This window comes from Phyllostomus discolor, chromosome 2 (genome assembly GCF_004126475.2).
Source record: "Phyllostomus discolor isolate MPI-MPIP mPhyDis1 chromosome 2, mPhyDis1.pri.v3, whole genome shotgun sequence".
Lineage (NCBI taxonomy): Eukaryota > Metazoa > Chordata > Mammalia > Chiroptera > Phyllostomidae > Phyllostomus > Phyllostomus discolor.
Window position 1 is genome coordinate 172445535 of NC_040904.2, and position 16854 is coordinate 172462388.

Sequence of the window (16854 nt, forward strand, 5' to 3'; positions counted from 1 at the left end):
AAATGGGACAACTGTAATAGCATAATCAATAAAATATACCTAAAAATAAATAATAAAATGACACATTATAGAAATGTGTTCTTTGCATCAAATGTCAACATGCATAGAAGGAAGACCATAAAGCTAATTAATTTATTTTGAGGAATTACTGTTTTTTTAAGTTTCAAAATAAAATAGCAAGCCCTTTATTTGTATTTCTTAAACACTGAAAAAAGACATATCAACCTGGAAGCATCTTTTTAGTCATTATTTTCCCTTTTCCACCTCTGCCCTCATATAATAGTTTTGTTGCCAAGGTACAGTTCTCAAAATCTCTCAACCCCCACAAAGAAACAAAACCTCTTTTAGCAATGTCTAACATCCTTTCCTTCTGATTGTCCATCACAGATTCTCAGAAACTGGTCTGTCAAGTAAGATCTACCTCAGAAACTCTGAAAGGGAAAGAGTCATTGAGTGGGCCAAGCAAGAGAATGCTCTCTGAGGGCCTGGGAGGAGAAATTCAGGAACTTGACAACATGGAGTAATTTTCATCCCTTTATGTTTGTTAATCCTTGGTCGGCTGCATGGTGCTCTAGCTCTCTAAGGTCTTCAAATGACAATATCCTAGATGACTTTTTTGCTAACTTGAGTCATTACATGAGCAATATATGCTTAAGGACAAAAATGAAATACAGTTTCTCACATGAGTGAGAAACAAATCCTTCAACAGAAAGGATTTTATCATGCGGTATTTTGCAACAGTGAATTTGAACCATCTTGTTTCACTAGTAGGACATAGGATGGTATTCTTTTCTATGATATTCACATCAAAAGAAGTGGAAAGATACTGGATGATAGTTTTGTATACTAGTGTAAAAATGAAAATGTTTGATCATTTTGGAGCAAAGAAAATGGCTGTCCTCTTTTCAAAAAATCATGAGCCATCAAGGTTTTCAAAGATGTTTTGACAATGCAAGTTTAAGAAGTGGATGTAAAGATGTCAGCAATATATATGAGTCCAGGAAACTAGTGGTATATAAGATAGATACGCTCCTAGAATTAGACATAATAACTGATGAGTTACTTAACATTATTAAAAAAAAACTTTGTAATCTAGGGTTTATATACTTTAGGGAATAAAAATTTGAGTTTACTGCCCTGGCTGGTGTAGCTCAGTGGATTGAGTGCGGGCTGCGAACCTAAGTGTCGCAGGTTCGATTCCCAGTCAGGGCACATGCCTGGGTTGCAGGCCATGATCCCCAGCAACCGCACATTGATGTTTCTCTCTCTCTCTCTCTCTTTCTCTCTCCCTTCCCTCTCTGAAAATAAATAAATAAAATCTTAAAAAAAAAGACTTTTTCTAAAAAAAAAATTTGACTTTACTGTCTTACTAAAACTTGTAGTCATTTTTTATTTCATCTAAATTATTCATAAAATGACAGTATATTTAAAAATGGGTTCTGTGGTGGTGGCTGTTTTTGCTACTGTACTGACAGTTTAGACATGAACTAAAGTTGTTTCTACCATGTCTAATAGTAAGTCCTCTGTCTCTTTATTACAGCACACTGTTTTCTTCTCAGTGCTTTTGACAAAATTTACTTTTATTTAGTTTACTTTTGTATGGGGTCTTTCTCATTGACTGAGTAAACTCTGTGAGGGCACAGGCAGTCTGTGTTGTTGTATGGTTAATCTGCAGCACCTCACCTAGATTTGTCAAACAGGGTGGGTGCTTATAAACTCTTCCTTGGTTAGATTTTTGGGTTTCTTTTGACAGTGGATCAACAGACTCACAGCAGGTTTGGGTTTAGTTCAGCCTTTTTTACTCACTGAGATTTATTATATTGCTACAATTTATCATGTTTTAGTGCTGTGAACCAGATTATGTCTTTCTGAGCTATGAGTCATAGCTCAGAAAAACCTAGAAAAAGTCCATTTTACTTCAAGGCAGCACTAAGTAAGCAATATAAATTATATATCTTAAGTTAGTATTAATGGCTACTGAGTAAGTAACATCAACTTTTTTTTTTTTAGAACTTTTTTCTAAAAGTTCTGTCTCTTTTAGAAAAGAACTAGTAACTGTTTTATATGTTTGTTTTTGTTTTGCCTATCCAGTTTGACAAAGCTAAATTGTAATGAGATTGATCCAGCTTAAAGCATTTTTCTTGTATTCGGCACATAGAATTTGTATTGAAAAGTGATGGCGGTGAAGGGCAGACACTTAGAAATGGAATACATTAAGCCTCCTATTCACATGAAAGGTTTAAAAGCTCCTAAAATATTTTGTTCTGATGAATAGTAGATATCCATTAAATGGTTGTTGAAATGTTCCTTTTTTTCTTATGTTGCAGTAAATCAACAGACCTGCCTAACAGTCTCTTTGGGCTTTTAAGATGGATACATAGAGACATGTAGGGATTCTGAAATTTTTGAATACCGTATTTCACAAGTTACTGCCAGATCATGACATGTGTAAGAAGATAATAGAGTGCAATTAGGATATGGCTGGACAGCACTTACTGTAATAATTAGATGATTTTTTTGTCCTTTTTATCAAAGAACCTTTGGCACCCCAAATGATAAATTCCTGAACATAAAAAGGCATGCCTTATAAATGATTCCCTGCCCCTTATTTCCTGAGTTAACTATCTCCTACCTCTGAAATTTCCTACCATCCTCCTTATTTTTCTCATTAAGTAGAAAAGGGATCACAGTTAGACCTTCTTAAGTTCCCTGGATATAGAAGGGCTTTCTTTTTAACAGGGCATGGTGAAGATGAGTCACTTTTTGATATGATAAAAAGATCATCATAAGCTCTGTTCCCTCTGTCTTCAGTCCCTCTGTTAAAAAGATCACCATAAGCTCTGTTCCCTCTGTCTTAAGGATCTTTAAGCTCACTAAGCTTCTAGAGAGCAGCAGAAAACTTTCAATAGTTAGGCTATATGTATACACATATATTTTGTTCTTTTCTCCCAAATTTAAACCAGAGCAAATAATTGTAGAACAGGGGAACGAAGTTATAATCTTTTAAGTGAAAATCAGCCACCATTAAACTAATAATAAAAGAATGGAATAGTATACATTTAGTAAAGTCTCAGATAAAAAGAGAAAGAACAAGAACAGAAATAAGCAACATTTTTCTTAAGGAAGAAGAGAACCCCTATAGAAAATTTATTGGTTACTAAAAAATTAAATCAATAACAAACAACACTAGGTACAATGATTATATGGTTGCTTATCAGACCACTAGTCTCACATTTCCACTGGCCCTAATTACAGCTTTGCTTATATTTTTAAAATTTATAAACCCAACCTTGCACCACCAAGTTCATCAGTTCCTCCTGTTTAGAATAGTCCTGTTCTTGGCTTCCTGCAACTGCCTTAGTCCATTTGAGCTACTCTAACAAAAATACTGTAGACTGTGTGGGATATAAACAACATTTATTTCGTACAGTTCTCGAGACAGGGAAGTCCAAGATAAGATCTTGACACTGGCAGATTCAGTGTCTGATGAGGACACACTTCCTTATTGTGTCCTCACATGACAGCAGGGGCAAGGGATCTGTCTGTGGCCTCTTATAAGAGTATTAATCCCATTCATGAGGGCTCAACCTGCACGACCTAATCACCTCTCAAAGGGACACAATATTCAACCCATAGCACTGTGCTTCCTAATTCCCTTTTTTTTTAAACTTCCATTTCGGGCAGTAGGTAACGGGGAGAGTTCTAGATCCCTGTTACTCAGCATGTGTCAGGTTGTATTATTCTTCTGAAATGTCATCAGATTTACTGCTTCAATTCCATTCCCCTGACTACACCATAGAATTGATCATTATTACTATCACTTACTTCATTTCTAGTTTGATGTGGTGTAGTCTTCTACCTAGTCTTGATTCTAGGTAGTTCAACTAGTTCTTTCTGTGTTGGTTGTGCCTTGTAGGAGAGTGTACACTGACTATTTTGTTCTTACACTGAGAGTTTAACACTTAGAAGAATTCTAGGTTCATAACTTGTTTAGAAATAAATTATTAATTTAATTTAACCTCATGGTTTTTAAAGCAAATTCTGCTTTACTAATATGCTTTTATTTTCACATTAATGAGCTCATATTTTATATGGGCCACATAAAAAGGGAAAATGATTCTAGGAACATTCTGGAGACATGAAAGTTGTTAAATATAAAAAAGACTTGGCAGCAGTTGTATTGCAGGATTCATGAAGCTGGGGAATTAGGATTATCCCTTTCTCACATAGAAGTTGGAGTGAGAATCTTGAGGAGCAGTGTCACAAAATAGATGGGTACCCACTGGGAGACAAATGCTGGAGGGGAGAAGGGAGAGTGATTGATCATGCTATAAAAACATTGTACCTAACCACAGTACAGTAGTTATAGTCTTGAAAATCTTCGTGACCTGAGTGAGTATCCATGATGGAGATATGTAGGTTTTATGGGGGAGGAGGGGACAGCATTGATCTATCAAGGTCATTAGTGAATCCAGAAAAACCTAGAAAAAGTCCATTTTACTTCAAGGCAGCACTAAGTAAGCAATATAAATTATATATCTTAAGTTAGTATTAATGGCTACTGAGTAAGTAACATCAATTTATTTCTTGAAACTTCAGGATTTTAAATGCAAAAGAATGTAAATTTTAATATTTGCATGTTTTTTTGTAATTCAATTTAATTTATTAATCTTTTTGTAAATTAACTTTGCATTAAATTTTGGGATGCAAAAGGGAGCAACACTACAAAAAGCAGTAAAGGAAGTTGTCAAACCTTCATTTATTGTGGAAGGAATAGATCCATAGATCCCCAGTACCTTGGAGGCCAAATGATTACTATACCTCAATTGAGTTTTGTATCTTGGAGTGGCTTTGAGTTTTAGGTGACTCACTGTTCACTAGGCACTAGTCTAAACAAATCTTTTCTCAACCTGGTCACACCTTTGAATTTTCTTTCTCTTTCCATATTACAGCATTATTAGAAAAGTTAATTCTTGCTGCTTTTACTTTTTTATTACTTGTTTTCTTCTCTCTGGTAAGTGGTTGATCCTGGCCAGTGAGTAAGTGTAGACATTACTGTACATCTTTTCTTAAAAAAAAAAATTTTTCCCTTGTCATTAAACCTGATTTTATCATTTCTTCAGTCTTTAGCAAATATTAATTATCTAGTATTTTTTTCATCACTATGCTAGGTACAAGTTATACAGTGGTACATAATACAGTCTCTTTTCTTGTGGAGTTTATTTTAGAATAGGAAACAAGACAAAATTAAAACTGCAACCCTTTCCCCAACACTCCCTGTTCCTTACTTCATTTTTTTCATAGCGTTTATCAGCATCTGTTTCTTTTTATTTTTAATAATTTATTTATTTTTAAAGAGAGGGGAAGGGAGGGAGGAGAAAGAATGGGAGAGAAACACTGATGTGTAAGAGATACATTGATCAGTTGCTTCTAACAGCCCCCAACTGGAGACCTGGCCCACAACCCAGGCATGTGCCCTGAGACTGGGAATGGAACTGGCGACCTTTTGGTTTACAGGCCTGTGCTCAATCCAGTGAGCCACACCAACCAGGGCTCCCCCCCACACACAGAAAGTTGACTACATCCAGGATTTCTGTATGTTTTGCTAGAGGAATGTTAGTTGATTGAGACGTGAGGAAGGCACATCTTGTTTAGTCCATCCTTTCCCCTTGATTCTGCCTCTTCAGTGTCTTAAATAATTCCACTGCTGCTTCCTTAGGACAAGCCCTTTTTAATTTTGCCTGAGCTATTAAAGTAGCTTCTTCTTCTTTTTTTTTAGAGGAGGACAACACATTTAGTTTTATTTTCAAGTAGCTTCTTAATAGTTTCACTGCCTCTGTATACCTTTCCCCTTAAGACTGCTGCCAGTAGTCTTTGTAAAATTGAAAGCTGAATTTCTTCCATCTTTTAAGGGGAAATAAGACCCCTTTGTTTTTCATGATCAGGTTCCTTCCTAGGCATCCAGCCTTGCTTTTTTTCTCCACCACTTCCCACTTTTCTTCTTAAGCTTTAAGCTATAGTAGTAGCAACATTGTATTTCTTCACTTCCTCGCAAAGTGTGGTGACTAGATGGGGGAGGTATCAGCATATCTTGGAAACTAGTTAGAAATGCAAATTATTGGACTCTTTCTCAGGCCTTCTGAATCAGGAACCCTGGGATTAGGGCTAATAAGCCTTCCCTGGGATCCTGTTATAACTTAAATTTGAAAAATTTAACTCCTTTAACCCCCCCTTTTTTAAAGTTCATTTCTTGAATAAGCTCAGCTATTAATTACCATGCTTTCAATGTCACTTTCATTTGTGTAACTCTTAATATCTACATCATTGACTGTGATTTCTATGTCCATCCTACCTTTTTAAATTGTGTATTGGACATCTTTCCTGGATATCCTTCTGGTACTTCAGACTCTTCATGCTCTAAACAAAATTCATTATCCATCTGCTGAAATCCGTTTTACACATTACGTTTCCTGTTTCCTTCTTCAAAAGATTCCTCCTTGCAGTTTTGGATTGTAGATTATATAGTATTTTCTCATTGGTTTCTATTTTGTCTTGATCTGTAGGAACCAAATTTTTTTCTTTTCCTTTTCTTTTTTTTTTTTTAGTAACTCTATTGACCAAAATAGGGTCAGGATTTTCCAGACAATAAAATTACTACTGTTTATAGATCATCTGTTGAAATGTATTCTTATCCTCCCTAACTTTTTCCCCTCCCTCCCTTTTCTTTTTCTCAGTCTTCTTGTCTCTCATTTTAAGAACTTAAACATTACTTTGAATCTTGACCAAGTTCTCCCACAAAGCTGAAGGGATCCTTAATCTGTGCCAATAGAGTGATAGCTTGTACTGGCACCAAGGTTAAAGCCAGGCAACATTTCAGGTATCTCTGTGCAGTTCCTACAGTAGTTTTTCAGTAAATATCTTTTAAATTAGTAAGTGAACGAGGAGGCATGTCTTAAAGGACTGGGTAGATTTCCAAGGTGAAAAAAGTATGGTGAGATTGGGCTAGATACATCAAGTACCTCAAGGAATTGAGTGCTAAGGACTGAGAAATTTCCACACTCAAATATTTATTAAATGAATAAATTAAAGATTTTAAGGAAAAAACAACAACAAATAATCATTGCCACAGATGGTTTTCTGAGGGAGGAGGGATAATTTTAAATTTTTTCAGTGTAAATTTTCAAGTTTAATTTTTAAAATTTATGTTTATTTATATGTTTTCCTATGAATGTTCAGTTTGATAACACATTTTTAATAATTTTCACATTGATTTATGTAAGTTATATTCTAATGTTTGGCCATATATCTTGGACTATAACTTTCAACTATTATATTTCTATTTTTGTTGGATTAGGAAAACAATAATTATGTGTGTATATTTGTTAAATTGTGCATCTGAATTACCTTACATATGAAGAACTTTAATACTTGAAAACCGTAATATGTATCCTCATAATTTGAGGTATTCTCTCATAAAGAATATATATTAAGTGATAATATTTAAAAAAACCCTTTCTTTTTAACATGCACACAGGAAGCCTCGGCCTGTCTCCCAGTTGGTTGCACAGCAGGTTACTCAGCAGTTTGTGCCCCCTACACAGTCAAAGAAAGAGAAAAAAGATAAAGTAGAAAAAGAAAAAAGTGAAAAGGAAACAACTAGCAAAAAGAACAGTCATAAGAAAACCAGGTAAATTTAGAGTATTTTATGGCACTTTTGAAATAATAAAATTCACCATTTTATTTCTTTTAACATTGATATGTACAGGTGGAAGTAAAAATTTCATCTTTATTATAAAGTATCATGGAATGGTTTTTTTAAATTTGAAAGATGTACTAGAAATTAAACACAGAGGCCACAAATACAAACTTAAATGTGAGGATTTTGTTTTGTTTTTTTTTACTAGGTTAAAAGACATTTACATTTGAGCTATTTTTTTCTTTTTTATGGGGTGGGGGAGGGGAATCTATTGCTTTTTCACTCATAAAGCCAGGAGTGATATTCACAATATTCATAGGTACTTGCTCAGGCTTTAATCTATCTAAACTATCATGGGTCTGGGTGGAACAGACAATCTGGGTGCCCTCATTCATGCACATCAGTGGAGTAAGAGCCCTTTGTATAATGAAGCCTTAGCTGTTACCACCTTCCTCTGTGATGCAACTGTCATTGCTGGTCTAAAACATTTGTTTTAAAGTTGGTGATCTGTCTGCAAAATTATGATAAAGCTGTAAAAGCACAATTAAGAGACTGTTGCTTCCAGAGTGTCACATTTTTTTTGTCACTTTGAAGATTTCATGAGTGATTGGTTTGATTAATGTTAATGATTTGAAACATTTAATGATATTTTTGTGGCTTAACTAGAATATCATGTTACACATGAATGTACAGCTTTAAACATAGATGTATTCATAAAAAAAGTAGATGTGTTCATTTTGTTAAGAGTATTTTTACCTAATTTATTCATTATATGTACAGAAAGTTAGACAGAAAAGCTAGTTTAAAATTTTATCATCTTTTGTATGTTTAGGCCAAGATTGAAAAATGTGGATCGGAGTAGTGCTCAGCATTTGGAAGTTACCGTTGGAGATCTGACAGTGATTATTACAGACTTTAAGGAGAAAACGAAGTCACCGCCTGCATCTAGTGCTGCTTCTGGAGATCAACACAGTCAGAGTGGCTCTAGCTCTGATAATACAGAGAGGGGAATGTCCAGGTCATCTTCACCCAGAGGAGAAGCCTCATCATTGAATGGAGAATCTCATTAAAGTTTATTTTCTCCAGTTTCTTAGTCACTTCTGTCATACCATGCAAGTACACAGATTATGCCAATATTACCACATTTTCATGACAAACATACTCATGCACAATCCATAATTTGCGTTTTACATAAAATAGGAATTTGTTAGAATTTGTTAGATTTTATTGCAATCTGTGCCTACCAGACATTTCCAGACTTTAACATTTTGGTCTCCACAGTTAAAGGTGCCATGAAAATGTGTTTGACTTATTCATTATTGCAGTGTTATTGGTAAGTCTATTTTCACTTTTAGTTTAGTGAATTCTAACACATAAATCTTAAATTCTCTACTATTGGCATGTAACGAATTTAAATTTTTATAACATAGTGCAAGCTGCCTAAATATGTATTATTTGAGAATTGTGAAACAAATAGTTATATGTATACAAGTCAAAGATCAACTTAATCAACTATTGCTGCAACAAGATTTTCTTAATGGTTATCCTCTTAATACACCTGCTGGTACTTGGTGTGGTTAAATAGGAAAATTGTTATTAAATAAAGAATTTGTATGAACCATTGCCAATGTTTTTGACACATTTTACTAAATTATTATTCCTGAATTATATTTCTGGTTTTATCTTTTCTTTAATTTTTTTGTTTTTTTTTTCTTATCTTTCAAAACATTCATTTATTGTAATGTTTACTCTCACATAAGTAAACAATAAAACATTGATTATTTAGCTTTATAATTCAGGTTTAGTTCTATTGTCATTGAACACTGGTATTTTCTGTATTAAATAAAAAATTAAAATTCAATTAATTATAATTGAAGCATTTGGCTAATGCAGAAGAGAAAAGAAACCTGCCATATTTTAAAAGCTGTAATTTTGGAAAAGCTTTAACTTAATAGTTCTATCACTGTTTCCTTGCCCCAAACTTTATCCAGGGTTATAGAGGTATGAATCTAATTAATACAGAAAAGGAAACTGTTGCACAGAACTGGGGAACAAATAGTCTTAAAATCAGTTTAATTGGCCTCTTCTTAAATGTAACAATTCTTATGAAAATCATAGTGCCCTACTTACAGACACATCTGCCAGTTTATGCATTTCTCAATATCTCCAAGTGAAAAGTATTTACAGCCCCACTTACTATTATGCAAAGTTATGAATAAAATATTTTTATGACTACAGATTTTGCATTTTTGTTTACAACTAATAAAGTGTTTTATGTTATATTTAAAAATCAAACCTAGAAACCACACAGTACTTCCTAAATTCTCCTAGGGTCTCCTGCTTTTTCTTAGCCATTTGCTTAATATATAGCCACCTGTAGGAGACTTCTGCAGTATAAATGAACTTAAAAACATAAGTTGGATACGAAATATCACATAAAGACATGATAGCATTTCAAGAAAAAAATAAAGCTGTAGACCCTGACCGTTGTGATATTTGGTGGTTTCATGTGGCAATGTAATTTTCTGTTTAATTGCAGTACTTTTTACAGGCACAATGGTACTGTCTTATTTGTAAGATGTAGTTGTGAAAAACAGTTATTTGCATACAGTAAAAGTCTGTGATTAAAGCATTTATATACCTCATTCTTTAGTGTTATTGACAAATTAAAATTTGTTTTTATTATAAGATACTTTCAGTGGAACCTCAACTAACTGGTTATGTTCTTTTAAAACATGAAGTCTTTTTGTCCTAATTTTTTATGTGTTTCAAATATTTTTTATATACTTATTTTTAGACAGAGCAAAAATTACAAGTAATAGTTACAGGGAAAATATCCTAAATTTTAAGTCAAAACTATGCTTTAGAGGTACTGGATCTTCTGATGATGCTCAAATACTTTCAGGATGTATTTTAAATGGACTGCAAAAGAGAAAAATTTGACAGAAGGTGGGATTTTACCTGAATGTGGGGTGGGAGCACAGTCATCTTTCTGTATTACTGGGGAGATAATGTAGCATGGGAATTAAGAGTACCAACTGGTGTCTGGTGTTTGAATCCCTGTTGTAGAACCTAAGTGAGCTTGAGGAAATCACTCAAGGTCATTTCCCATGTGTTAAACAGGGTGATGATAATCATATCTAACTCATAGGGTTGTTGGGAGGATTAAATGCCAATCATATCAAATTCTTAAAATTACCTGACACATACTGGATACTCAGTAAATGTGAGCCTTTACTGTCTTAATCAGTAAAATCCCATTACAAAAATACAAAAATCATTTCCATGTCCTCTTGGATGACTGAAGGGAATTGTGTTCTGCAGGTTACACTGAATTTTCTACATCAGGTGTCTGCTCTGATCCCAGAGCAGCTGTCTTTCTATAATTGAAGCACATGGTGGTATGCACTATGACACAGGAGAAATTAATCTAGTTGGCTAGTTTAAAATTTTCTTTTCCTTTCGTTAATCATAATTATCTTACTTGCCTTCATTTCACCCTACCTCAAACATTTCCAAATGAGGAAGTAGTCCGAAATCTAAATATTTACACAGAATATTAAAATATTTGAAAAGATTCAGAGCCTGGGTTTAAGGTACATTTTTAGTTCTGTTTCATAAATTTACCCTGTGATTTTAGTAATGGGTTTTTTTTAAACCAAATCCCTTATGAAAAGAGAATTTGGATGATTTTCAGAGTTTATTACCATATTTTGATATAAGTAAGAGTGAAGATACAATTTAAGGCATAAAAGAACACATACTCTTAAAGCCTTTTGTATTACACAGTAGAAATAGTTGACTTAAATAAAGGTTTTATTTTTATTAAATACTTCCCTAAAGTTATAGTGATGAGAGTAGACAAAGTGAAAACATTAAAAAGGAAGAAAAACAGCATTTCTAAGTTGATTGCATATTGCCTTTCTTTTAGATAAAAATCCTTTATTGCCTAAAAAGAATGTAGTTTTTGCATATTATATGCATTAATGCTAACAGAGGCGTCCAACCTTTTGGTGTCTCTGGGCCACACATTAAATACACAAACACTAACAAAAACTGATGAAAAAAAAGGTTTTAAGAAAATTTCTGATTTTGTGTTGGGCCACATTCTTAGCCATCCTGGGCCAAATGCAGGGCACGGGCCAGACACCCCTTAGTTTCCATTTAGGCCATTTTTTACTTATTTTCTTGGTGTGCAACTTACCTCTTCTCCAGAGTCTTTTAAAAACCTGATGTAGGAACTGGGAAGTTGACAACAGCTTGTGCTTTGAAAATTAGGAGAAAAAAGTTTGTGTAAGGATAAGGATAACCATAAAATAATACTCTGACTTACTAGCATTGCCCCTCCTACCCCATCCCTTTAAATACAAGCACCTTCAGTTGTCTGGAACACGTGTAGATAATTGAAGTGTGGAAAAGTTATCAGTGACAAAAACAGAATCGAGAGATGATGAAGGTTACAGAATATAGGACATGACTGATCACTTTGTGAAAAGCGGAAGTGAGAGAATGCCTTCACTGGCTATTGATGAAAAATAAGCCCCACTAATACCAAAGGCAAGGACAATAGGAATGGGAAAGAAATGAGGGAAGAAGAGGGGGAAGAACAAAGCACAAATAGCAGAAATTAGGTAATGGGGCATTGGGATGCAATCTGGATAATAGAGAAAAATTACTAGGAATGGAGAGAGAACAAATAGAGCATGTTTGTCTCAATATTTAAAAACATTTTATGATACATTCATAATGATTCAATCATTGAAGTTTCAGTTCTTTAGACTTCACTAGGGCAGCAGTATGTGTAATAACTTCAGAATGATTTCCTTCAAAACCAGTTCATTTTAAGAGATGCCATAGAGAAGTTTTACCTTGAATTGCATTAACACTTTACTTCCCTGAATGCACATCCCTGCTAGCCCAGGTAATGGAAACACTATGTTTTTAATGTGGCATTGTGTTTAGCCAGTGAAGAATATCTCTGCCTTTATGGAATAAGCTAATTCTGGAGCATATGAAAGCTGTGATAAGAACTTATATGGAAAAATCAAGTATAGCTCTGAAAGGTTTCAGTGCCATGGGACATATTTCATGCTCTGAATCCTTTTCTGGCGGTGGTCCTCGTACCTTACCCTCCTCGCCGACCTCTCCCTCCATCCACCCCACTCCCATCCCTGCCCCTCCCATCAGTAGCTGTAGACTATAGTGGCTGTTTTATCATTGTAATACTTTCAGTATTTTCCTGAATATATCAAAGGCAAATCAATTTGCCTTTTCCTTAATCAGTATTATTCAACTCTGAACATTTATTGAGTATTTGTGTTCTAGGCACTACTGGGCTTGGGGTTGGTTACAAAGAGGACAAAGATGTGGTACTCAGAGGAGAGATCTCTAAATTATTACAGTGCCATCAATGCATTAATAAAAATATTTGTACAATACAGAGGTAGCAGTGAGGAGGGTGTGCTTGTTACGCTTTCTTGTCTAGAAAATTCATCTTGGCCAAAGTATCCACTGCAGGTCCACACCGAGAATATTAGGATCTCATCTTGATAGTTGCAGATGATAATGTTGGGTGTCACAAGTAGTTTTAGCCAGTACTGTTTCATTTCCCAGCTTGAATTTTGCAAAGTTGAAAACTTTAAGCCATGTAATGTGATGTTATTTTCTTGAACAAAATTTTTAAAAATCAGCAAACAGCTGAATGAGATCTGTGGTTGTCTTTTTGTGAAGATTATTGAGGGAACATTACATTACTCAGAATTCAAATGAGGGCTTTTATTTAGACCTGTTTCAGGAAAAGTTTTACTTCTGAGAAATCAATTTGCCTTTTCCTTATGGACAATGCAAATCATTAATTTTTTGCTTTAGTCATGAGAAATCTCAGATTAAAATTAAACTTACTTTTAATAGTTATGTAGGATACAACTGCCTGCATGTCTATATTCTAACTTATTTTTCCTAGATTCAGATTTTTATCTACTTACAGTCTCCCCTGTGTTCTTATAAAGTTCCTCAAATCTCTTCTGTAAATAAGGCTAAATAGTAATATTTTTTTAAGAAGCTAAAAAACTGCTTTATTTCAGGGTGTGAGGATAAGCCCCAACAGGAGCTTTCTGGGGCAAGGAGCCAGTAAAGTAGTGCCTCTCCAGCTGGAATTCCTGATCAGTGGCAATAATATACAAGTTTGGCAGGTCTTGAGATTATACCTTGGTTTAGATCTGCTGACCTTGGAAGTAGGGAGTTGGGATGAAAGCTACCATACCATCTTTATACTTCCATTAACTCTTTTAGCAAGACAGTTTAGAAACTAAACTGGGTACCAAGATTTATTTAGACTTTTTTATATGTATTATTTTCACTACCCTCTTTTAATTCATAATAGCAATGAAATGAGCCTATGTTTACTTGGGAGTCAGCAAGGTTGAGAAGAGTTGGGATAGTGTTTAAAACCACTTTGAGAGAAAAAGACTCCTAAAGGACAAAATAGCAGTGAAAGCGTTTTTTTTTTTTTTTTTTTTTTTTAAAGGAAAGCAGTCTTGAGTTTAAGAACCAAGTGGCTTGGCCTTAGGCCTAAGAGGTAGTTTTTGATCTTTGATAATAAAAGTAAATTTAAAAAAAAAACGACCTGTGTTTCCAGTACAGGATAATTTAAGGGGCACTTAATTAGAACACAATTTTTTTTTTTTTTACTTTATTTAAAATATGTAGCCCCAGCTGGTGTAGCTCAGTGGATTGAGTGCCGGTCTGGGAACCAAGGGTCCCTGGTTCGATTCCCAGTCAGGGCACATGCCTGGGTTGTGGGCCAGGTCCCCAGTTTTGGGGCACGAGAGGCAACCCACACAATGATGTTTCTCTCCCTCTTGTTGTCCCTTCTGCTTAAATTTAATATAGAAATGTAAAAAAAAAAACCCCATTTATTGTAGGACTGTCTAGTGATGTAATTTCTGTATAGAAAAGAAGATGGATAACTAGAATTCTGATTGTTTTCAGCTAAGCACTGGACTTCTGAAGTGTGATGGTATTCAATTATTTTCAGACTTCAATTTTGGGGAACCTGGGTTAGGAGAATGTGTGCATATGTATTTGAATTCTGATTTTCCCCATGACTATACTTCCCTGCAAACCTAGCTTTTAATTTACTGACAGCATTTATTTTAAAATCATAGATTATAATCTATTGTAGTAATCGGAATGAAGATTGAGCCAGGAAGAAATACAGAGATGGTCCACAGGATAGTTCTTGCTCTCCTCCCCACTCCATCCTCTCCATACTCTCCCTCCCTTGTGGCTGTGAACACCAGCTAAATTTGGGGATTATATAGGAGCTAAGGTGTCCCCATTCATTCATTTTCTACTACCACTTTTTCTAATCTTGTGGTTTATAGATGAGCTTTTTTTTTTTTTTTTTTTTTCAGTTTTTTTACTCTCTTCCTACTGTGACCCCACCCTCTTCCCAAATTTGCTGGTCTGAAGGAACACTTAAAATGAAACACTTTTTTGTTTAAACTGGCTACATTATTGTCTTTTTCCTCCAGTCCCACGAGGTCTTTCAGAAATGGACTGTGGAAAATGGAGAAATTTCACTAGAAGCCTGCTGGAGGAGAGAATACTTTTTACTTTCAGTCTGAGTTTCTGGGTCTTTGTGCTCTGTAACTAATCTGACCTGTATTTTTCTGATTGTAAAATTTTGTTTTAATCTGTCAACAGGTTTTAAACCTCTCAACAGGTTTTCATATAACATTGATTTTTTTTCTTAATTTGCATCACTCAGTTTAGCATTTATCTGTTCGTATAGCATGGTATAATGGAAGAAAAAAACATGGACTTTGTATCCTCAAAAATTTTTATTCATGTTATGGATCTTCATTATTAATGTGGTTAACTAACTTCTCTGAATTTCGGGTTCTTTGTTGTTTAAAAGAGTATCTCCTACTTCATATAAGTGTTATAAGGATTAAATTAGATTATATGTAAATCTTTATAAAGTGGAAGTTATATAAAAAAGTTTTTGAAGTTTAGTCTGAAAAGGTACAGAATTTTCCTTTTTCCCAGTAGAATGTCTTTTTTTAGGAATCAAGTAATTGAATATAGACAGAGGTGGGAAGGAAATACTGAGTAGGACCCAAAGTTTGCTCTAGAGTGACTTAGAGAAGACATAAAAAACAAATAAAAACACGCGTTTATTGAATGTCTATTATATAGCCAATATGTACCAGGAGGTGTAAGAAAAGTCAAGATTAAGCTTTTGAATATAAGATTATGGAGATTTTGATTATCCTGGATCTGAGAGTTTTCCAGATCCTGGAAAAAATTTCTATCTCCATCATTTAAACAATAGTTATTGTTATTTTTTAATTTCTTTTTGTCTCCTTAAATTAATTTTTTTTACAGGATGAAAGATTAAAATTGATTAAAAATTTGGAGATAACCAGCCTGTCATTAGAGAAGTAAGACAATGGTCTGGATATAAAAAAATAGATTTAGGAATACATACATATACAGAGTAAATGAAAAAAAAAACCTACCTGTTATGATACTAAATTTTAGGAATATGAAAATATGTGAATCCTAAAAATGATCAGAAGGGCATGCACACAGTTCCTTACCTTCCAAGATAACTACTAAGACAGTGTGGGTAATACAAAGATCACTTATATTTTTGGAATACCTTATATACTTTTTCAACAGAATTTCCTTTTTAATCAAAGGATTAAAAGGAACCTAAAGGGATGATATGGTCCAGGATCCTGATGTTAAGCAAATGGATGATTATTTTTCTGGATATGCTCTTCCCATAATGTTTTGCAGAAATGAATACTGCCATTCTAGTATTTTAACAATCTGTGGGTCATTAAATTATTCTTTATTTTCACTACATTTAGTTTCTTTGTTGAAATAGAAAACGACTGTAGTTAGCATCTCTTTAAACATCCTTTGAGTACTGATTCTTAATCTAGTTTCTTGGTACAGTATCTTTTAGTTTTCTACCTCAAAATCTATTTTCCATTCTTATAAATACTTTGTATCTCCTTATGTTTATCTTTATTTCCCTAAGAATTGTAAGGTGTAGTGGAAGGATAACTTAATATTGTCATCGTTTTTATCTGCCTGTCCCCCCTTTGCCGGCAGTATACTCTAGCCCCGTGTCTGGCATGTAG

General features: G+C 34.2%; 1 protein-coding gene across 4 annotated transcripts in view; it reads left to right on the forward strand.

Annotated features, from left to right (window-relative positions):
• The window catches only part of YAF2 (YY1 associated factor 2), an 89562-nt gene extending 74056 nt beyond the window's left edge, over positions 1-15506 (forward strand). For 2 of the 4 annotated variants that reach the window (XM_028531956.2, XM_028531957.2), the window contains 2 exons: positions 7535-7687; positions 8529-15506. In XM_028531956.2, coding sequence (XP_028387757.1) covers positions 7535-7687; positions 8529-8766 — 391 coding nt within the window. In that variant the 3' untranslated portion in view covers positions 8767-15506. Of the gene's footprint in view, positions 1-7534; positions 7688-8528 lie in introns of those variants that run through there. The other 2 variants (XR_003685822.2, XR_004901617.1) reach the window with 2 other exon arrangements.
• The last annotated feature ends 1348 nt before the right edge of the window (positions 15507-16854 follow it).